The following is a 23754-nucleotide window of genomic DNA, read 5'->3' as shown; positions in this document are numbered from 1 at the left end:
AAAGACATATCGGAGACCAGGTAATTTATAAATGAAAGAGGTTTAATAGACTCACAGTTCCACATGGTTGGGGAAGCCTCATAACCAGGCCAGAAGGTGAATGAGGAGAAAAGTCACTTCTTACATGGCAGCAGGCAGGAGGGCCTGTGCAGGGGAACTCCCACTTACGAAACCATCAAATCTCGTGAGACTTATTCACTACCATGTGAACAGTATGGAGCAGGCGTCCCCAAACTTTTTACGCAGGGGGCCAGTTCACTGTCCCTCAGACCGTTGGAGGGCCACCACATACTGTGCTCCTCTCACTGACCACCAATGAAAGAGGTGCCCCTTCCTGAAGTGCGGCGGGGGGCCGGATAAATGGCCTCAGGGGGCCGCATGTGGCCCACGGACCGTAGTTTGGGGATGCCTGGTATGGAGGAAACTGCTCTCACAATTCAGTTATCTCCACGTGGCTCCACCCTTGACATGTGAGGATTATTACAATTCAAGTAAGATTTGGGTGGGAAACAGTCAAACCATATCAGCTGGGGATAGAATTCTATGATGAAACCCTTCAGACCTCCAATAGATTTACTCACTCTTTTCTAGAATTAAGCTTTTTCTTTTTGTCATTCTGAGGTCTATGATTCCAAAGCCTGCATGGGGATCTGCAGGTTGATCTCTTCCTGATTCCCATCCTTTCAGGAACATTTTAAGCATAGGCTTCCTCCACCCTGACAGCAATCTCGTCTCTTCATCTGCATTGCATCTTCTTGAAGTAATTTAAAATCTCACTGGAGAGTGAGCTGCTTCAGAGGAAGATTCTCATAGCTCAGCAGTTCCTAAGCTGTGATACCAGAAATAGTTGTTGAGTCTGTGGGTTAGGCATTCATGCAAGGCTCAGTAGGGGGAACTTATTACGAATCAACAAAGGTCTCTTCTCCAAAAACTATATATCCAGAAATACAACTCATTAGAATTAGTCAAAACTTCAGCAGGCATTTCCCCAAAATGAATATCCAAATGGCCAATAAGCACAAGAAGGTGCTCAACATCATTAGACAGCAGAAAGTTAAACCCCTACTCTTTAGATCCTATTGTATCCCCACCAGAATGGCTGACATGGAAACTACTGACAATTGTTGGTGATTTATGGAGTAACTGGAACTGTCATGCATTGCTGGTGGGAAAGCCACTTTGGAATACTGGCAGTGTCAGCTAGAGCTAAACATGCATCTACCCAGGACCCAGAAATCCCAACCTACAGGAATGAGTCCTAGAGTCAGATACAATGATGTCAAAAGCAGCTTATTTTAAATAGCCAATAACTGAAAACAATCCAAATTCCATGAATACAAGAATGAACGAATGAACTGCGGTTTATCAACATAATTCCATCATTTGTATAATAGGATACTTACTCTGCTGTAATGAAAATAAATGTGCTAATGCCACATTAGAAACATGAATGGACCTCACAGACATGTTGAGTAAAAGGATCCAGACAGGAGAAAGGACACATGGTCTCATTCCACTTACACGAAAATCAGGAGAGGGAAATGAGTCCATGGTATCGGAGGGCCACTGATGGGTGTCCTTGGTGGGAACTGGAAGGTTGCCTGTTGAAGGGGCGTGGTGGAGTGCTGCAAGTTTCCTCTATCTTTATCTGGGAGGTGATTCCAGAAGAGCATACAAGCGGAAAATCCCAAAGAGTAGCACACTTAAGACCTGTCTGTATATTACATTTCAATGAAAAGTATACACATAATGTCTTAGATTATTTGTGTGTTTGTGTTTGTTTACTTTCCCTCATAGGATGTCAACATCTTAAGGACATGTGTTTTTACCTCTTCTTCTTCTTCTTTTTTTTTTTTGAGACGGAGTTTCGCTCTTGTTACCCAGGCTGGAGTGCAATGGCGCGATCTCGGCTCACCGCAACCTCCGCCTCCTGGGTTCAGGCAATTCTCCTGCCTCAGCCTCCTGAGTAGCTGGGATTACAGGCACGCGCCACCATGCCCGGCTAATTATTTGTATTTTTAGTAGAGACGGGGTTTCACCATGTTGACCAGGATGGTCTTGATCTCTTGACCTCGTGATCCACCCGCCTCGGCCTCCCAAAATGCTGGGATTACAGGCTTGAGCCACCGCACCCGGCCCTCGTTTTTACCTCTTCTTATTCATTGATGTTACAGGTGTTTGGGTATCACCCAGAACAGTCCCTGAGCATAGTAGGTGCTCACTGAATAGTTAAGCAAATTATAGGCTCATCTTAATGGTGTCATTTCAAATTCTCTTTAGATTTTTATTCATGCCTACCTCTTTGGATTGCTGAGGCTGGTGTGCGTGTATACTCAGATTCTGCAGTTTTTAACATTTTACTTTTTTTTTGAGACAGAGTCTCGCTCTGTTGCTCAGGCTGGAGCGAAGTGGCACAATCTCAGCTGACTGCAACCTCTGCCTCCTGGGTTCAAGCAATTCTCATGCCTCAGCCTCCTGAGTAACTGGGACTACAGGCATACACCACCACACCTGGCTAGTTTTTGTACTTTTAGTAGAGATGAAGTTTTGCCATGATGACCAGGCTGGTCTCGAACTCTGGGCTTCTTGTTGTTCACCCGCTCAACCTCTTAAAATGCTGGGATTTACAAGTGTGAGCCACCATGCCTGGCCTAACATTTTACTTAGAAATCTGTACATGTTGGCAGTCTGTATGCCTGGCAACTTCTAATGTTGACTGGCTGTCTAACATTAGGTCTATGGATAAACTATAGTTTGCCTAGTCATTCTTATGCTACTGGGCCTGTGGATTTTTCTACCTTATTTATTTTAGAGCAGGGTAATCATGTTTAGACTAATCCTTCCCCTGTTTTTGGTTACTTTGAATAGATCCCCAAAGGCAATTACTACAAGGTAAAGGGTGAGAATTGTTTAATGGTATAACATAATTTGATTGCTCTTCAGAGCGAATAGCTTAATTTATGATGCCACCAGCAAGGTACACGAACCTTTCTGCACTATTTTAAACACTTAGGGGATCGCAGTTTCATCTTATGTTTTTTCATATATATATACCTGAAACAATATTTTTTCATATTCATATATATATGAAAAAATATATATATTTTCATATTTATATATATATGAATATATATATATATGAATACCTTCAAGTGTTCTGGCTGGGCATGCTGGCTGATACCTGCAATCCCAGCACTTTGGGAGGCCGATGTGGGCAAATCACTTGAGGTCAGGAGTTTGAGACCAGCTTAGCCAATATGGTGAAATCCCATCTCTATTACAAATAAAAAATTAGCCAGGCTGAATTGCTTAAACCTGGGGTTCAGAGGTTGCAGTGTGTTGAGATCAGGTCACTGCACTCCAGCTTGGGCTGGAGTGAGACTCCATTTCAAAAAAAAACAAACAAACTTTCAAGTTTTCTACCTTTACCCCTTTTTTGTTTATTGGTTGTGCATGTTTCTGTCAATGGATCACAGTCTATGAATCTGTTCGTGAATCTCCTGTATCAAACTCTCTGTTTACCCATTCTCTACCGGTGGTTCAGTCAGTTTCTGGAGAAAGGTTAAAGAATAATCTTGTGGTGGTCAAGACCCTTTATCCGGCTGGGCGCGGTGGCTCATGCCTGTAATCCCAGCACTTTGGGAGGCTGAGACGGGTGGATCACGAGGTCAAGAGATCGAGACCATCCTGGTCAACATGGTGAAACCCCGTCTCTACTAAAAATACAAAAAAATCAGCTGGGCATGGTGGCACGTGCCTGTAATCCCAGCTACTCAGGAGGCTGAGGCAGGAGAATTGCCTGAACCCAGGAGGCGGAGGTTGCAGTGAGCCGAGATGGCGCCATTGCACTCCAGCCTGGGTAACAAGAGTGAAACTGTCTCAAAAAAAAAAAAACAAACAGACCCTTTATCCAATAGGCCACAATGTAATTAATTGTGTTTCCTATGACCCCTGTGATGGTTAATTTTCTGCATCAGCTTGAGTGGGCTAAGGGATGCTCAGATGGCTGGTAAAATGATTGTGTTTGTGAGGGGGTTTCCAGAAGAGATTCGCTTTTGAATCAGAAAACTGAGCAAAGATTTCCTTCAGAATGAGGGGGCATCCACCAAACTGTCAGGGCCCAGAGTGAAGAAAAAGACAGAGGAGGGGTGAATTTGCTCTTTCTGCCTGGGACATCCGTCTCCGCCTGTCCTGGACATTGGCATTCCTGGTTCTCTGGCCTTCAGACTTGATCAGGGACTAACACCATTGCCTCCCACCCCCAGCTTTCTTCTGAGGCCTTTAGACTCACACTGAATGATACTACCGGCTTTCCTGCTTCTCTGTCCTGCAGTCGGCCGATCGTGGGACTTCACTCCAAAATTGTGTGAGCTAATTCCTGTAAGAGATACATAAATTTATAAGTAAACAGACAGATTTCCTATGGACGTATCTCAGTGGTGTCACTTCAGATTTTGAAGAACCCTGACTAGTACACATAGCAAAAACAAACAAACACACACAAGTGGGTCACCATCATCAATAAGTTAAGTTAAAAAAAATCAAACACAGGCTGGGCATGGTGGTTCACGCCTGTAATCCTAGCACTTTAGGAGGCCAAGGTGGGTGGATCACCTGAGGTCAGGAGTTCAAGACCAGACTGGCCATCATGGTGAAACTGCATCTTAAAAAAAAAAAAGAAAAAAGAAAATCAAACACAAGATAAAATGCTACAGCATATCTATTACCTGGGGGCTCTTTCTATATAGAAAGCACTGTCTGAGATGCCTTATAGTAAAACTTCAAGGAGATTTTGAGGGAAGATACCCTATTTTCTCCTGGTAAATCTCTGTGTTCATGGTCATTATTTTAAAGGCTCCAAAGATCAAAACATCTGTTTGCACATGTTGCCGATTCATTTTGGGTGAGGCTCTCTGGCAGGCTTGGAAGGGTGGGTGAACAGGGGGAAGGGGCTGTCTCTGTGGTGACTAGCATCACTCATATCCATGTCTGTGGCAGTCATCAGGTGCTTATTATATATTCGGCATTTGGCCACCCCTATGGGAGTGGTCAATGCAGGGAGGGTCCACTCAAGCCCTTACAAGTTGGCAGTGACTTGTAGCAACTTTCTGCACACCCTTCTGAGTCAGTGTAGTTACCTTTTGAAAATAAGTTCAGTTCATCCTGCCTAGCCTTGTCCCTGCAGCTCTAGAAGAATTACCCTCATGGTGCTGGGCTCAGGCTGCCTGGCTCTGGAACAGTATGCTCAGAGCTGCAGGGGAGGCCTGCTGTCTGACTGGCAGAGAGAGTCCCACCACTTCCTCCCCTGTGCCCTGGAAGAGCAGGCTGCCCAGCCTGTCCACCTGGTAGACTGTTTCCTTGCCCAGTTCTCCTTCTCTCATTTCTGATCTGTAGCTTGATGCCTGCAGGGACTGCCCCAGCTCAGACAGTCTCTAGGGCCTCCCTTCTGCCAGCTGGTGTCCAGGGAAGTGGGTCCTGTGACCTCTTTCCTGCCAGCCAGAATTTCGACGACCTTGCTTCTCCCGCTGCAGCTTTTGACGAAGTGCTGGATTGCAGAGTGGCATTTCTTAACCTCAGCCATGCGGAGATTTGGAGGGCAGAATTCTTTGTTGTAGGGTGCTGTCCTGAGCATCGCAGGGTGCTCAGCATCCCACCCAGCCTTTACCCACCAGATGCCGTGGGCACCTTCCTAATGTTTACAATGAACAAAGTCTCCAGACAAAGCTACATGTCCCCTGAGGGGCGAAATCACCTTCACGTGAAGACTGGTGGTGCACTGGGTGGATACTACCATTAAAAAAAAAAAAGAATAAAAAAATTATAATGTAACTCATGCAGTGAAGGTTAAGTCCTTTTGGATGGAACATTCATTTAAGTCAATAAGTATTAATATTTATTAATGATGTGAGTTTATGTATATGTAATTTTTTTTTTTACCTTTTATTTTGATTTAGTGTCAGAGTTTGAGGAATTTGTAGAAAGAGTAGAAATGACTCTGATTATACCCCAGATACTAACATTTCCACATGGGCTTTCTGCCCCGAAGAGTCTCCTCTGCCCCTCCTTCTCCTGCCCCAGCCTTTCTGTCTCTTTCTCTCCCCTAGCAAGCTCTCTGTGAGCAGAACACCAATTATAAGAAAAACACCATTTTCTTTCCTCTGAGCTGGCATTCCTGACTTTTGGATTCAGGCTGGTAAGTGAGAGTGATTTATAATCATCCTTGCTTGTGTTGTCCCTCCCATGTTAGGTCATGTCTGTAGTTTAGGATAATCTGTGTCATCCATGACATCTTCAAAAGTTTAGAAAACATATCCAACCAAATCCTGAGGATCAAATGCCCTTTTGTATTATTTTTCTATATCACACTTGGATGACATCATTCAGAATCTTTATCTTTTAACATGTTTTGTTTGGCCTGTTTGTGTTTATTCCACTTGGTGGTAACGTTAATTAATGCATAGTTTAGAAAAAATGTTTCCCCAATTAAAAAAATTATTTGTACTACATCTTCTTTCTTAGTTCTGATTTGATTTGTATTAACTTGTCATTTTGTTTTTTGGTTTTGTTGTACTAATGCTCTGTTAATTAGCGCTACCTTTTTTTTTTTTTGAAATAAATTTTTTTTTCTTTTTTTTTTTTTTTAAGATGGGGTTTCACCATGATGGCCAGGCTGGTCTTGAACTCCTGACCTCAGGTGATCCACCCACCTCAGCCTCCCATAGTAATTAGCTAACTTTTAAGAGAATAGACTATTTCATATAACAAGCAAATTGGTTAAAGTTTTCTTAAGGTAAAATATTGAAGATACTGCTTCCACTTCTCCATCTCCAATTTTGTTCCTGTGCTACTTTCTTGAAATTCTAGTTTGTTTGCCTTATTCTTGGGTATACAGGCAAGTTGGACTGGCAGAGACAGTCCCACCACTACCTACCCTGTGCCCTGGAAGACCAGGCTGCCCATTTTTCTCAATTCAAATTTGGTAGCACCTTGCAAATGATGATTTTTATTTTCTTCTTTTCAGATTGAAGAACGGATTCTTTATATTTGGATTCCCTAAGTTTATCCAAACAGTATTTAAGAGAACTTTTAAAAAATTTCCACGAAGTAGGATGCATTTTATTTTGTCTGTATTCGTTTCTAATAGATTGGTTTTTTAAATTTTGACAATATTTTACGTAGAGTTTCTGTTAATTTGCCTTGAGAATGTAAGAATGTTGGCAGAAGAGACAAAAGGAATTATGAAATCCAGTCCAGAGGTCCCATTACAGGGCCTTGGTCAAATGGGACCCAGTGCATTTTGATTGTCTGGCACAGTGTTGTTTTAAGAATTAGAACTAGTCCACATTGGCAGTTCGGACAGCACATATAAACCCAGAAGACCTGGCCCTATTGGGACTGAGTTTCTGTGTGGTAACAACTTGCTACAGCCTCTCCCTTCAGAAGACTTCCAGCTTCTCTCATCCCCGCCACTCCCAATCCCGGTCCACAGACCCACTCCCTCTGCCGGTGTGGCCCCCGCTTTGGACAGCCTGCTGGTCCATCCTTCCCGCCTTCTGCAGAGCTGTTCTCCCCCTTCTGAAGGGCCTGAGCCCCGTCTTCCTGGTTCCTCAGGGTCCTTGCAACAGCAGGCACTGCTTTCCTCTGCTGCATTCAACCCCTCTCCCACTCCACCGCCTTTCAGTGTGCAAAAACGCAAAGATGTGACCCACATTTTCGAAATCTCTCCCTTGAAGTTCCCACCTGATATATAGCAAAGTACAGTGGGAGATGGGCAAAGTACAGTGTCCCTAGTTTTAGTCATAGTGCCTGAAATGTGGTAGGATCTCAACAACTGTTGTTTCAATAAAGAAATGACTAAATACCTGAATACTAATGTAACAGTACCAGCTCTACACCTTTCAGCATTATTATTCTCATGAGTGTTAGCTTTCTTAAAAAATCATTTTATTTTCTGGCTGGGTGCAGTGTCTCATGCCTATAATCCCAGCTCTTTGGGAGGCCGAAGCAGGTGGATCACCTGAGGTCAGGAGTTTGTGACCAGACTGACCAACATGGTGAAACTCTATCCCCACCTGCAAATTTTTTTTTTTTCAATTGGATCTAGACATTTTATCTTTCACAGCTCAAGATGGATAAACTCAGAATCATAAACTCTTTTTTTTTTGAGAAGGAGTTTCGCTCTTGTTACCCAGGCTGGAGTGCAATGGCACGATCTCGGCTCACTGCAACCTCTGTGCCCTGGGTTCAGGCAATTCTCCCGCCTCAGCCTCCTGAGTAGCTGGGATTACAGGCACGCGCCACCACGCCCAGCTAATTTTTTTGTATTTTTAGTAGAGACAGAGTTTCACCATGTTGACCAGGATGGTCTCAATCTCTTGACCTCGTGATCCACCCGCCTCGGCCTCCCAAAGTGTTGGGATTACAGGCGTGAGCCACCGCACCCAGCCAGAATCATAAACTCTTAATGTATAATGAGAAATATAATGATTCCCAGGGCCAGGCACTTGCATCTGTGCTGCTGCTACTGCCTCACTGCAGGAAAATCTACATAGGAATTCACTTTGAGGCCAAAACTGCTTTCTAAACATGGATACCTAGAGGTATCTGAGCTGGAAATACTGCCCAGGTCTGGATGGGTAGGGAGTGTTTGCAGCAAGGACTGTGCCTTCCCAGCCTCAGTGACACAGTGTCCAAGTGCCCCAACTTAGCAGACACCTGCTGACCACCTGACTTCTGTGGCCTCATAGGGATGTGGTGAAGTCTTCCTGTGCTCCTCAATCCCAATCCACACATTTTCTATGTGGTTTGAAACTTTTTTGGGTGTACTGGGTTCATCCTCTGCAGTCCTAACAATGTTTTAGCTAATTTCAAAAAAAAAAAAAAAAAAAAAATTACCTTTGCAATGCAATAACATTGTCCTTTACATTGTAAAATGATTTCTCCTTAAAGGTCTGCCATCTGTTTTCATATATCCATTATTATTTATAATATCCTTTAAACAAAGCAAAATCAACCCCAAGTCACTTCACTGCACAACTCTTGAAATAGTTTTCTTTCTACCTTGAAAGAAGAAAGTTGGCAGGTTGGACATTGTCCTTGTGGCGGTTGTACCATGGGTCACATATCACAGCGTGACTTCAAAGGCCACTGGAGCCACCCTCTCATACTGAAGAACGCACATGGGTCAGGAGCCAGGTCCAGGTCCAGAATGGTGGCTCTGGAGAGGGGAGGGTCCCCACCCTGCCTGTGGTCCTGTGGGGAGTCCTCAGGCTCCTCTCTGGCCACCATCCTGACCTCCCTCCTCAGCAGGACAGGGTTCTGCCCTCTCTGAGGACAGGTTCTATGGCAGGCTAGATCTCACGAACACAGGCTTTCATAACAACTGTTTCAGTACTGAGTGATTAAACATTAAAAGCTTAAAAAAAAAAAAAAAAAAAAAAAAAAAGCCAGGCCTTTATACAAAGGCTGGAATGTAACAAAGGTCACCAAGAGTTTGCCTAGGCCTTTTCTGGGCCTTAAAGCACGACAAAATAATGAAGAAATTATTGACACATTTAGGATTAAACAAATTTTATCGTGGGTTTGAAGAAACTCCCCAGGCCTCCACAAACAAGTTTATTGGGGTTCTGAAGGAACTCCCCAAACCTTTGTGATTTAGCAGGAGACAAGATAAAGTTAATCATCCCGGCACCTGGACCCACTTAGACTAAGTAAATAGAGGGAGGCTCCAGAGGAAGGTCTTCAGGACTCAGACCTTAGTGATAGATTAGAAGTTAACCACTTATGTCTTTAGATGTATGCACACTTACATGTAGACATATAGCTTAGAAGGTAGATAACTTTGTAATTCTGAGTTGGTCTGGTGGTAATTTCCAGGCCTTCTCCCTATAACCGGTTGCAGAAATAAAAACTCTTTCCCCCCAGCTCATCTGCATCTCGTTATTGGGCCGAGAGAAACAGCAGCTCGACCCTCAGTTTGGTCCTTCAGCCTCCCTCCTTCCTCCGTGGCCACTGCACTCACTGTTAGGCTGTGCGGTCTATGTGAGGCTCACCTAGACGGCTGGACATTTCTAGGGGGCACCTCGGATACCTCACTTCCTTGATGGGTCTGATCCTTGGATTCAGATTCATAAATTGTGCCAAAATACGAAATGGCGAATTTACACAGTACTTGTTCAGATGACCCAAGGACTCAGTACCCAAGGGCCCCTAAAAGCACACACAGACCACATTTCCTTTCCTCTGGCCCATTTCCTGGGGTGCTCTGACCTTGCTCCCGGGACCCTTGGGGCGGGCAGGCGGGAGGGGCCCTTACTGAGCCGGGGCCTGCAGCAGGGCGCGTTTGGGGGCGGGGCGGGCTGAGGGGCGGGGTCGCAGCAAGGCCCTTCCTCTCCTTTCTCCGGACTAAAGGTCTGACTCCGGCGCCGCTTGAGGCCTGTTTGCGGATCCCGCACAAACCAGCACCATGCCCATGACACTGGGGTACTGGGACCTCCGCGGGGTGAGCGAGGGTCCGCTGGGCGGCGGGACGAGGGCGCGGGGGAGGGAAGTGCGGAGAGCTGCGGGACCGGCTCTGGGGACAGTTCCTCCTCAGGCACTGCGCCCCTCAGAAGGGCCTGCGCCTGGCGCAGTGTGTGTGTTTGGGGGTGGTGGCGGGTAGAGGAGGCGGCGGGTGCGTGCAGTGTAGCCTGGGGGCTCCCCTGGTGCAGAGAAGGTCACCAAGTCAGGGACACTCCATCTCTGACCCGAGCGGCGGGCCATCTCTCCCAGCTGGCCCACGCCATCCGCCTGCTCCTGGAATACACAGACTCAAGCTACGAGGAAAAGAAATACACGATGGGGGACGGTAAGGGCGCCCTCTTGTCCCGGCCCTGCCCACTCACCCTGAGTTGGCGCCGAGCAACCCACGGTGGCCACCTGTGGCTGCCCCTGCAGGCCTCCCCTGCTGGAGCTGCAACCTGCCCCTTCCCTGAGCCCGGGTGAGGGAGCCCTCTGGCTTTGCAGGGCTGGATGCTAGGGTGGGATGCTGGGGCGGGAAGCCGGGCTCCCTGTCTGGGTAACTGGGTTGTGGGTCCCCGGGCCCCCTGTCTGGGTAACTGGGTTGGGGGTCCCTCAGGGCTTGCCTACAGCCTGGAAGCCTTAGTCGTGTGGGGTCCAGAGCCCTCACCCGGATTCTTTCTCCCTGAACCCTGGGACGTGGGACTGAGTGGTCAGATTCTAGATCCACCTGTCTCAGGGGTCTTGCCACTGGCCCCTTGGGAGGGCCGCGGGGAAGGTGGGCTGGGCTCCGGGGAGGTTTGTTTTCACTTCATCTTCCCGCCGCAGCTCCTGACTATGACAGAAGCCAGTGGCTGAAGGAAAAGTTCAAGCTGGGCCTGGACTTTCCCAATGTAGGTGCAGGGGAAGGGGCGGTTTTGGGGGAAAGTGCAGCGTGTCTCTGACTGCGTCTCCTCTCCCCAGCTTAGAGGTGTTAGGGTCAGGAGCCTTCTGCCCAGTTCCTCTCATTCCTGGCTGTCTGCACAGCCTTGCATGACGTTCTGTGTCCCAGCTCATTCGTCCATGTGACAGTATCTCGGCCTGCCATGAGCAGGCACAGTGAGTGCCCGGTCTCCTGTCTGCCCTTGCTTATGGGAAGGCGATGCTGGGCAGGCTGCTGGCCCAACTGAGCTTCCCTGGTTTCCCATCCCTCCAGCTGCCCTACTTGATTGATGGGGCTCACAGGATCACCCAGAGCAACGCCATCCTGCGCTACATTGCCCGCAAGCACAACCTGTGTGAGTGCGGGAGGCTGCAGGGTGTGGGGGGACGGTGGCCTCCTCCTGGGCTTGTCTGGGGTGAGATGCTGACAGCGAGTCTGTGTTTTGTGGGTGTCAGGTGGGGAGACAGAAGAGGAGAAGATTCGTGTGGACATTTTGGAGAACCAGGCTATGGACACCCGGATGCAGCTGGCCATGATCTGCTACAACCCAGAATTTGTGAGGATTGGGGCCAGGACTCCTGCATTCCTACACACACTGGTCTTTTCTTGTTTTAATTCCTTGAGTACCACTGATCCTCCAAGTGGTTTCCCGTACTATTAGCAGTTACTCTCACATGTCGCCAGACGCAGAGGCAATTCCCACCGATCTTAGGACACAATCCAGATACCCTAGGGTAGGAACTCAATTCCTAGATGGTAAAGTTTGTGTTCAGCATCTTCTTCATGGCCTCTGGCCTGTGTTATGGGTCATTTCTCTCAGCTGGTTCACATCACCTACCCGCTCCTAGAGTATGTAGAGTCAACTACAAGACAGGAATGTAATGGCACCCTCGAATTGCGTCTTCTCTGACACGCATGGGGATCTGCGCATTTTCACAACAGACAGCTCAGAGGTAGCCAGAGGGTCTTCATTCCTCTCCCTCCTTCCTTTCAACCTGAACTTTTCATGTCTCCGGAAACTATTCAATGTCCATTGTATTCTTCTGCCTCCCCATTAGGAGGAACTTTCTTCTTACCCTGAGCCCCTTTAGTCCTTTGCATCCTGGATACTGCAGGTATCTGGGTCCAGAGGCTGCCAGGTCCTCGGGGGCTCCTGAGGCTGCCCAGAGGCTATTTGTTGGGAGGTCAGTGAGGACAGATCCAAGGACTGTCACATTCGTCTCTGCCTTCCCCTCACTTCAGATAGGTTCTGGCACCCAATTGGAATCTAATAAATGCTGATGTATGCAACTGAAGCCTGGGCACTGACCCAGTTCCAGTTGTGGGGAAGATAGCTGCTTGCCTGTGGCCAACTGGGGCCACACACAGCCCTGGGGAGGCCATGTCTGTGCAGGGAACTTGTGTCTGAGGGTGGTGACAGCTGTTTTCTTCTTCAGGAGAAAGTGAAGCCAAAGTACTTGGAGGAACTTCCTGAAAAGTTAAAGCTCTACTCACAGTTTCTGGGGAAGCGGCCATGGTTTGCTGGAGACAAGGTACCTGAGGAGTGCAGTGGGGAGTGAGATTTCTTTTACTTCATGTGTTATGGAGGTTCCAGCACACACATTCTTGGCCTTCTGCAGATCACCTTTGTGGACTTCCTCGCCTATGACGTCCTTGACCAACAGCGTATATTTGAGCCTGGTTGCCTGGACGCCTTCCCAAACCTGAAGGACTTCATGTCCCGATTTGAGGTGATGCCCCTGTCCTCCTTTCTCTCTGATGCCCCTTGTTCCTTTCTCTCCTTTGAGATGCTTTCCTAGTCCTGGAGCTACACAGAGAATAACTCGCATTTGTTGAGTGCTGGGTTCATGCCACGAACCGTGACCAGCACATTATACCTATGGTGTCGAAGTTGAACTTTACACCATTCCTACAGGGTGACAGAATTATCTCACCCATTTTAGAGATAAAGAAACTGAGAGTGAGAGGGTCAGTCTTTTGCTCAGCGTTCCAGAGCCAGGAGGCTGTGCTGGGCTCCCTGTGCGCCTCTGGATCTGTGGGCGGCAGTCAGGGCTCTCCTTTTTGTGAGAAAAGAAAAAGCCTCAGGCCTCATCCAGCCTGGGTTTCACAGCCCAGGACACTCTGGAAGGGGCAGAGCTCTTCAGGAGCGTGGATGCAGCTGGCAATAATAGGACTGACACACGGTAGCATCGATGTTGAGTACTAAACCCACAGACAGCATTCATAGCTACCCCCAGAAGCTTTGCACGAATTGACCCCCATGTGGGGAATCCTGAGAGCCAGGGCTGTGGCTGTAGCTGGGTGAGGTACGTATGTGGGTGCCCCTGTTGAAGGAATTTATGTTGAAGTGCTCTGTGCTGGGGCGCTCTCCTTCCCTACCTCTCTTCCTCTCCTTTTTCCCTCCAGTGTTCCAAGTGTCCCCCTGTGAGATGGGGAGCACACTGATTTTAACTCCTATTCACTGACCTCCTCTGCATGAGGCAGGGTGAGAGGCACAGTGGGAGAGGCATAGATGACTTCCCCATCCTGGAAGTGAGAGCAGTGAGAGGCCTGCAGGCAGAGCAGCCTGTGAGGTGTGTGTGGCACCACCTGAGTACGGGGGGACCTGCTGCCCCTCACTCACGGGGAACCATCTCTCACCCGTGCTGATCTTGTTTGAGATCAGCAAATCCTACTTTAGTACAGATTTGGGAATTTGAGGCATTAGTCTAACGGGTTTTTCAGCCTAGAATCTGTTTTCTTTTCCCACTCGTCATCAAGAGATCCAGTTACTCAGCTAGTTCTCATCAGCTCTGGCTCTGGTCCAGGCTGAGTGGCTCTGGGGTTACATAAGAGGTGGTGGGAGGGGAGGAGAGCCAAGGGCTGCAGCATACGGTTCACCTGGGCTTAGCCTTTTGGGAACAGGCAGCCCTGGATCTCTTAGAATCCTTAGAAATTACATGGTCATTCAGTCTTGCGAAGATCATGCAGAATACACCTGAGTGTCTTGCAGCCTGGCCCGTGGTAGTGAGGTTGAAGATGAGGTGGGTTGGGGCACAGTGGTATTTAGCTCAGGTATCAGGTGGGGAGGTTTGGACTTTCTGCTTTAAAAGGAATGATTAGAGCCTGCTCTGGCCTCAAATTCCCAAATCTGTACTAAAGTAGGATATGCTGATCTCAAACAAGATCAGCACGGGTGAGAGATGGTTCCCCGCGAGTGAGGGGCAGGCCCCCCGTACTCAGGTGGTGCCACACACACCTCACAGGCTGCTCTGCCTGCAGGCCTCTCACTGCTCTCTCTTCCAGGATGGGGAAGTCATCTATGCCTCTCCCACTGTGCCTCTCATCCTGCCTCATGAGAGGAGAAGGTCGGTGAATAGGAGTTAAAATCAGTGTGCTCCCCATCTCACAGGGGGACACTTGGAACACTGGAGAGAAAAAGGAGAGGAAGAGAGGTAGGGAAGGAGAGCGCCCCAGCGCAGAGCACTTCAACATAAATTCCTTCAACAGGGGCACCCACATATGTACCTCATCCAGCTACAGCCACAGCCCTGGCTCTCAGGATTCCCTGCATGGGGTTCAGTTCGTGCAAAGCTTCTGGGGGTAGCTATGAATGCTGCCTGTGGGTTTAGTACTCAACATCGATGCTACTGTGTGTCAGTCCTACTATTGCCAGCTGCATCCACGCTCCTGAAGAGCTCTGCCCCTTCCAGAGTGTCCTGGGCTGTGAAACCCAGGCTGGATGAGGCCTGAGGGTTTTTCTTTTCTCACAGAAGGAAGAGCCGTGACTGCCACCCATAGATCCAGAGGCTTACAGAGAGCCCAGAACAGCCTCCTGGCTCTCGGACTCTGAGCAAAGGACTGACCCTTTCATTCTGGGTGTCTTTATTTCTAAAATAGGTACCCAGCCTGGGGCCTGCCCCTCCCTCTCAGGAACCATCCCTCACCCATGCCAAACTTGTTTGAGAGCAGCAAATTCTACTTTTAGTACAGATTTGGGAATTTGAGGCATTAGTCCAACGGGTTTCTGAGCCTAGAGTCTATTTCCCTTTCCCATTTCCGGTCAAGAGAACTGCTTGCTCAGCTAGTTCCCATCAGCTCTGGTTCTGGTCCAGACTGAGCAGCCTTGGGGTTATGTAAGGGGTGGTGGGAGGGCAAGGGTCAGGGACAGCCGAGGGCTGGGGCCTTGACCCGACAGGCCCAGGCCCTAGCCCTTTGGGAGGAGGGAGCCTTGGATCTTTTTGAATTATTTAGAAGTTACGTGGTCATTTAATCCTCATAAGATTGTGTGCAGCACACCTGAGTGTCATGCAGCCTGGCTTGCAGTAGCAGGTCTGGAGACAGGGACACAGGGAGATTTAGCTCAGGTACCAAGTGGAAAAGTTTGCACTATGCTTTAAGGGGAATGATTAGAGCCTGGTCTGGCCTTTCTTTTGCTGGTTTACCCTTGTCCTGTCTAGCTTCATTCAGGTTTTGCTAAGTCACTGGGTGAGATGTGCGCTCTCTTCCTGGCTGCACAGGTGTGTTCTGAGCCCCTTTGTTCTGCTGCAGGTACTTTCTGTGTGTGCGGTCTTGGGCAAGCCAAGAACCTCACTGTGAAAAAGGAGAATGTTTGTGCAGACAAGGAGTGACAGGATCTGGCGTGGGGTGTGCCCGGGTGGAAGAGGAGCAGAATTTGGCAAAAACATGTTAGAACTGAAGACAGAACCAGACTGTATTCCAGCCCCATCCCACTTATTTGAGTGTGAGGAAGTTGCTGAACTTCTGTTTCCCCCTTGAGAAATGGTGATAATAGAACTGACCTTGGAGAGTAGTTGTGGATGTTCTAAGCTTGTGTTGTAATTTCTCTTGGGTATAGAGCACCCAGAACAGTGTAGAACCTTCGTAAGTGGTAGGCGTTATTATGGTATGACATTAGTTTAAGGAGATTGGAAGAGTTAATTAGACGAGGTGGGGTCCCTAGGAGCCTGTGTGGTGCTCCAGCATTTGACTCACGTGGAAATGCTGTGGCTGGACCTGACCTGCTGTGCCTGCCACAGGGCTGCTCCGGCCCTCCTAGACAGCAGACCGCGCTCTGGCCCCTTCTTCCCGCTCTCAGGGTTTGAAGAAGATCTCTGCCTACATGAAGTCCAGCAGATTCGTCCCAGGTCTTTTGTTTGGAAAGGCAGCTACATGGAACAGCAAATAAGGCCCTGGGTTGCCAGAAGATGGGAGGGAAGAGCTCCTGCCGCCTGGGCAGAACGCTGGAGAACAGCCTGACTCCCAGGACCAGACTTCTTCCTTTTTCCTTCTTTCTACTGTCTTCTGTTCCCCAAGGTTTCACTGTCTTCCTTTCTTCTAACGTGAGCCCTCCCCGCATTGAGACTCTTTAAAGCTTCAGCTCCCCACTCTCCTCCACCAAAGTTCCCCTCCTAACATCTCCCTTTGCCTGCACTAACGCCAACCTGACTGCCTTTCCTATCAGTGCTTGTCTCTTCTTTGAGAAGCCAGACTGATCCCTGAGCTCCCCAGCACTGTCCTCAATGACCATCTACAGGCCCTGCTCCCTTTGCTGGGTCTCTGTACCCCAGCCCTGTGTGATGTCCAATAAAGCCTTAACCATGCCTGATTTGTCTTGTCTTATTCCCCGAGTCTCCCTGGACTCAGGACTGCGTTTGAATTGTGTGTGTTTTTTGTCTTCTGTTGTCCACAGCCAGAGCTTAGTGGATGGGTGTGTGTGCATGTGTGTGCGTGTGTTGGGGGTGATGGTCCCTCAGGTTTACAAGTTTCCTTGGTCATTTCTGCCCCCTAGCCACATCCTCACTGTAGGGATAACTACAGAAACATACTCCTCTGGGCTAAGTTCCTCACTCATTCAGCCTCCTGTAGGCCATCTAGAATTGGCATGGTTCGAGGAGGAGCCAGGCTGATGGGTAAGGGGGCTGAGCAGCTCCCAGGTGGACTGCCTTCTTTCACCCTGTCCTGATAGCCTTCCCTGATCTAGATAGCCTTCATCATGACACTTGTCAATAATAACAAATCCCACTGTATTGTAACTGTGGTACTTACTTTTCACCCAAACTGAGTCATACATTTATTGAAGAGAGAAGCTATATCTTATTTAACTTTTTACCTCTAGTAGTATCAATCACAGTTCCTGAAATATAGTAAATGTTTAATAAATGTGGAAATTTTCAATAATTCTCTCCAGGGAAGAGTCTGCCAACCTGTACAGATCATTATTGGGATTTAGGGCTTTGGATATAGTTGTCTTAACCAGAGAAAATACAGGATCACATTCAGAAGATTTTACATGTACAGGTCTTAGAGAATAAGCCAGTAGCTCTCCGTAACTTCAGCATTTAATAGCTGCTAGCTTTCCTTTGAATAGCTTGACCTGAGATGGGGAAGCCTGATTTTGGGGCCACATGGTAACAATGTGTGCGATCAGCAGGTGGTGTGAGTGTTTTATATTAAGTCATATGCAAAGGAGCAGGATTCATTGGATAACCATCTGATGAGCAGGTTCCTCAGTGGCTGGATAGTGGAGTTGGGCCTTAGTAAGGCCCAACCTTGAGACGTAGCCCAGACAGGGAGATTTTGAGGAGTCTTGTGGGGCTATTGTCCAGATCATCACTTCCTACAGTTAAAAAGGGAGCAGTAGGTGTAATGTTAAAGGTCATTAAGGAGTAAATGACTAATTTGCCAGGCACAGTGGCTCCCTCCTGTAATAAACCCTAGCACTTTGGGAAGCCCACACCGGTAGATTGCTTGAGTTCAGGAGTTTGAGACCAGCCTGGGCCATGTGGCAAAACCCCATCTCTACAAAAAAATACAAAAATTAGCTGGGTATGGTGGTGCTTGCCCAGTTACTCAGAAGGCTGAGGTGGGAGGATCCCTTGGCTCCAGGAGGTAAAGGCTGCTGTAAGCCAGGATCATACCACTGTGCTCCAGCCTGGGCAACAGTGAGATCCTGCCTCAAAAAAAATGTCCTGATGACATGTGCCCAAGGTGGTTGGGACACAGCTTGGTTTGTAAATATATGTAAAAGCTATGGCTTGCCAATATATGTAAAAACTGTATTGATTTCATCCAGAAAGGCTAGACAACTTGAAGCAGGTGGGTGGCTTCCAAGTCGCAGGTAGTTGAGAGACAAGTGGTGCATTTTTCTGAGTTTCTGATAAGTCTTTCTGAAGGAGGCAATCAGAATCGGCATCTATCTTAGTGAACAGAGGGATGACTGAGTAGAATGGGAGGCAGGTTTGCCCTGAGTAGTTTCCAATTTCAATTTTCTTTTTACCTTATTGATTTTGGGGACCCCAAAATATTTTCCTTTCACATTTTCCCCTTTAAAAAAATCTTTTGGAGAAAGCATTTTAGACTAAAATGAATCTCTGGTCTCAGGTTTCATCTGATCTCTCGTGGCTAGGGTGATTTATTCCTAGACGTGTAGGTCCTCAAAGTTCATTTTTAGCAGGTTGTGAGGTCTCACATCCTATGAAGAGAAAATAGTGAGGAAGAAGAGAGAAAAAACAACAATCAGAAGAAGAATCCTGGAAAAACCGATACAAACCACATTACTCTGAAGTCCATACATAAGTAAATGGCATGAAACTTGCTTATGTATTTAAATAGGTTGCTGTTATTTTTCTTCTGAAGTTTATTTTGTCTAGCTTTTGTTTGCAGAACTTTAGGAATGCACAGCTTAGTTTTCCATGATTCTACATTAGGAAAAATGGGAAAAAAAGAAAAAAAATTGAAAACATTATTTTGGAGACTTGTAGCCAAGAAAAATTAGAATTTGGTCCAAACTGTAGAAAATAATATAAATTGAAAAACATTAGGCAAGACTAAAATCTAACACTAGGTATACTATAGCTTTTGCAACACAATTTTTCTCTCTCCAATTTCCTATTTTTGTTAAAGACAAATCATGGTAGGACTAGTTGCTTTATTACTTGTTGGAAATAGATGTTGGAAATAGATACTCAGTGCTGCAAAGAAAAATTAGCACTGAGACAAAGGATCTTTCAGCAATGCAATTTTTACTTCCTGGGCTTCAGGAAGGGTACCCTCACTAGCCATCTTGCCACAAGAGTACAAAGAAAAAAGGAAAATGCCTAAGTTTATCCCTTATGCATTTGAGGTTGTCCTTACTGCTGTGTCTTATTTCTGTTGGCTGGAGCCAGACTTAAGAGTCTAAACTAACAACTTAAAACTTTTTTTAAACAGGTAAAAGCAATGGAGAGCTGGGACATGCCTGTGAGCACATCCAGCGCAGATATTTTGGTTAAAGTGCAAGGACATAGAATGTTCTACGTGCCTGTAAGCACAGCATCAGCTACATAGGATAGGGCTTAACAAAGTTATCAGCGCACTTACTCTTTAACAAGAAAGGAAACTTTAAAAATAAACTTTTCTACTTCCCACATTATACTTGGCCTAATTATTTGTAAACAGTACAGCAAGAATAATTATTGTTTACATAGGCTTTTTTTTTTTTTTTTGAGACAGAGTCTTGCTCTGTTGCCAGGCTGGAGTGCAGTGGCGCCATCTCACTGCAACCTCCGCCTCCTGGGTTCAAGCGATTCTCTTGCTTTAGCCTCCAGAGTAGCTGGGACTACAGGCGTGTGCCACCATGCCTAGCTAATTTTTGTATTTTTAGTAGAGGGGTTTCACAGTGTTGGCCAGGATGGTCTCGATGTTTTGACCTTGTGATCCCCTTGCCTTGGCCTCCCAAAGTGCTGGGATTATAGGCATGAGCCACTGCACCTGGCCTATAAAAGCTTTTAAATGTGCTTTTATGGAATGTTATTCCACAGGAGTGTGAAAGGAAAATATCTCGGGCCCCTAAAAATCACTAAGGAAACTTCAAGCTGGAAATTGCTTAGAGCAAACCTGCCTCCCAGTCTAATCAAAGTCACTCCTCTGCTTACTGAGATAGATTCGTCTTTGGAAAGGATAATCAGAAACTCAAAAGCATGTAACCATTTGTGTATCACCTATCTGTGTCCTTGGAGCTCCCTCCTGGCTTTGAGTCTTCTTGCTTTTGTTTCAAGTTGTCCTGCCTTTCCAGACTGAACCAATGTATTTCTTGTGGGGGATCAGTCAGAGTGGCAAGAGAAACTATAGGGAAAGGGCACAAATCTTCTGAAAGGTTGGAGGGTTTTTTCAGAACCCCAGGAGAATAGATAAAGGCAGCTGTTCTATGACCCTAAGGCAGAGGGTAAGGAGTGGATAGAAGGTAGTGTAGGGGAATTTATCTTTTTTTTTTTTTGAGATGGAGTTTCGCTCTTGTTACCCAGGCTGGAGTGCAATGGCGCGATCTCGGCTTACCGCAACCTCCGCCTCCTGGGTTCAGGCAATTCTCCTGCCTCAGCCTCCTGAGTAGCTGGGATTACAGGCACGTGCCACCATGCCCAGCTAATTTTTTGTATTTTTAGTAGAGACGGGGTTTCACCAGGTTGACCAGGATGGTCTCAATCTCTCAACCTCGTGATCCACCCGCCTCGGCCTCCCAAAGTGCTGGGATTACAGGCTTGAGCCACCGCGCCCGGCCGGGGAATTTATCTTAAACAGGCTTGTTAACTTGTATTAACCAGAAACTGATGACTTTTGATCATCCCAGTGGGTGACTTTCCCTGAAAGGGGAACAATAAATGTTAATTACCTACAGGTTGTGTTTGCGCCAGGTTTTTGGTATTGTGCCTGCACTGAATAAAAGCAAGCAGCTCCAACTTCCCTGGGCTGCTCTCTGGCCACTAGAGCCAGTCACCTAGCTGCTCTCACACTGCACACCTGTGTCTGAGTACTCATTTCATCCGTTGGCCAGGGCCTGTGGGACAGACCCAGCAACTTTTACGTATATTGATTGATGTTTCATGTCTCTCTAAAATGTATAAAACCAAGCTGTGCCCTGACCACCTGGGGCACATGCTGTCAGGATGTTCTGAGGCTCACGTCCTCAGGATGTTCACAGGCACACGTCCTCAACTTTGGCAAAATAAACTTTCTAAATTAACTGAGACCTGTCTGGGTATGGTGGCTCATGCCTGTAATCCCAGCACTTTGGGAGGCTGAGGAAGGTGGATCACCTGAGATCAGGAATTCAAGACTAGCCTGGCCAACATAGTGAAACCCTGTTTCTACTAAAAATACAAAAATTAGCTGGGCACGTTGGTGCACATCTGTAGTCCCAGGTACTTGGGAGGCTGAGGCAGGAAAATCACTTGAATCTGGGAGATGGAGGTTGCAGTGAGCCAAGATCATGCCATTGCACTCCAGCCTGGGTGACAGAGCAAGACTCCCTCTATCAATAAACAAACCAACCAACCAAACTGAGACCTGTCTCAGATTTTCTGGAACCTGTATCAGATTTTTGGGGTTCATAGGAGGAATCTTAGATAAGATTTTTTTTAAAGCTGAGCTCAGCCATGGATTTGTGCCGTCAAATACCTATGAGTTGGGTGATTCTCTCCTCTTGAGGTTCCAAGATAAACTTGGGGCTCTTGGACCTGTCAGAAAGTGATGTTCTTTACCTACCACAGGTCAAGAGCCCTGTACAGGGGCTGTGTGGACAAAGGTATAAGACCAGTTTCCCAAGGAAAACGAGTCCTTAAAGGAAAGCACACTATTCAAGTTAAAGCTTTGGTAAAATAACCAGTTCCTCCAGTTGTGTCCTGTTACAAATGAAAACGGATTCTTATTGTACTTAAGCAAATAATCATATTACCATAAGTTAAGAATACTCACAGATAGTTTTCAAATTGTGGAGAAATCAGGTAGACAGAAACAAATATGCTCCAAATTTTGCTCATAGGAATAAATTGTTAAAAGCTGTCAATAGCTCAAAAGAAAAATTTCAAGACTCTGAAAAACAAAACAAAGGATTAGTAATGTTTAAAGCAAAGTTTAAAAAGATTAGTCCTTTTTTTCTTCTTCTTTTTTTTTTTTTTTGAGAGGAAGTCTTACTCTGTCGCCCAAGTTAGAGTGCAGTGGTACGATATTGGCTCACTGCAACCTCCGCCTGCCTGGTTCAAGCGATTCTCCTGCCTCAGCCTCCCAAGTAGCTGGGATTACAGGTGTCCACCACCATGCCCAGCTAATTTTTGTATTTTTTAAGTAGAGATGGGGTTTTGCCATGTTGGCCAGGCTGGTCTTGAACTCCTGACCTCAGGTAATCTGCCCACCTCTGCCTCCCAAGGTGCTGGGATTACAGGCATGAGCCACCAGGCCTGGCCTACTTTAGTCTTCTATCAGTTCAGTTTATGCAGTTAATTCCTGTTCTGCCTAATATTAACAAACATTTTAGCTCTCCATGAGAGTCCTGAAAGGTTTTTTTCTCTATTCTGATATCATAATCTCCAAAGTTATCAGAAATCTCCATTTAAGAACACCTGTTAGCTGATTATAGAACCAGCATCTAAAAAGGACCAAAAAAAGACAATCGTCCATGGATGACAATAAGTTTTAGGGCAGTCAGAGTCAAAGACACAACTGACAAGGAAATTCGTTACCTCTGTAGCATACAATAATTTAACCTAACAATTATAACTGATAATGTACATGAAGTTACAGCAGAATTACAGGAGTGTCCAATAATTCTGGAACACAGGCTAATGCACTTTTTGGCCTTAGCCCACCTACACCCAGGTGAATAAACAGCCATGTTGCTCACACAAAGCCTGTCTGGGGAGTCTCTTCATTCAAAGCACATGTTTCTAACATTTGGTGCCGAAACCCGGGACAGGAGAACTATGAGAGACCAAATTCCGTCCCTGTTCTTGTGCTCCCTCCATGAACAGATCTATCTACCGACCTGGGGTCATCAGACCAGCCCCCAGACGTACACCACCAGCTATTTTGACACTTATGTCAGGCCTCCGTGTGCAAGCCCAGACTCAGAAAGTCTGAAGTCCTGCCTGCCTCAGCTAATCACCCCCTACCCCACCGCCTGTGATCGCCATTATCCCTGATCCCTGATTGCCCAGCAGAGCTTCCCTGACATCAACCCACCTGCCATCTTAACTGTTCTTATAATAATGTGAATATTTTTCACCCTACCCTGCCATCTTAACTGTTCTTATAATAATGCAAATACTCCTCACCCCACCCTGCCATCTTAACTATTCTTATGCCTTATCCCACCTGCCATTGTAACTGAACTTATGGTAATGTACACTCCTTGCCCCTACCCTCACTAGTGTAACTGATCTTACTCTATAACTTTCCACTGCCCACACCAAATCTATAAAACCAACTCCTATCCCACCACCCTTTGCTAACGCCCTTTTTGGCCTTAGCCCACCTGCACCCAGGTGAATAAACAGACACGTTGCTCACACACACACACACACACACACACACACATTTTGGAA

The 23754-nt window shown here is 46.8% G+C and overlaps 1 protein-coding gene across 1 annotated transcript; it reads left to right on the top strand.

The window, feature by feature from the left end:
- Positions 1 to 10382: 10382 nt before the first annotated feature.
- Positions 10383 to 17006, top strand: LOC101034128 (glutathione S-transferase Mu 5). Its single transcript, XM_003933416.2, has 8 exons — positions 10383 to 10501; positions 10771 to 10846; positions 11326 to 11390; positions 11693 to 11774; positions 11875 to 11975; positions 12856 to 12951; positions 13039 to 13149; positions 16497 to 17006. The coding sequence occupies exons 1-8, from the start codon at positions 10466 to 10468 to the stop codon at positions 16584 to 16586; spliced, it is 657 nt and encodes a 218-aa protein (XP_003933465.1). The 5' UTR covers positions 10383 to 10465; the 3' UTR covers positions 16587 to 17006.
- The last annotated feature ends 6748 nt before the right edge of the window (positions 17007 to 23754 follow it).

Source organism: Saimiri boliviensis, chromosome 11 (genome assembly GCF_048565385.1).
Source record: "Saimiri boliviensis isolate mSaiBol1 chromosome 11, mSaiBol1.pri, whole genome shotgun sequence".
Lineage (NCBI taxonomy): Eukaryota > Metazoa > Chordata > Mammalia > Primates > Cebidae > Saimiri > Saimiri boliviensis.
The sequence above is the reverse complement of the archived record's forward strand: the minus strand, read 5'-3'. Positions and strand labels throughout refer to the sequence as shown.

Bases quoted from the DNA above. Each gene is read 5' to 3' on its own strand.
- LOC101034128 (XM_003933416.2), top strand. From the start codon at position 10,466: ATGCCCATGACACTGGGGTACTGGGACCTCCGCGGG. The intron at 11,775-11,874 runs GTGAGTGCGGGA...TGTGGGTGTCAG, and splicing joins TGCCCGCAAGCACAACCTGT to GTGGGGAGACAGAAGAGGAG. The intron at 11,976-12,855 runs GTGAGGATTGGG...TTTCTTCTTCAG, and splicing joins TCTGCTACAACCCAGAATTT to GAGAAAGTGAAGCCAAAGTA.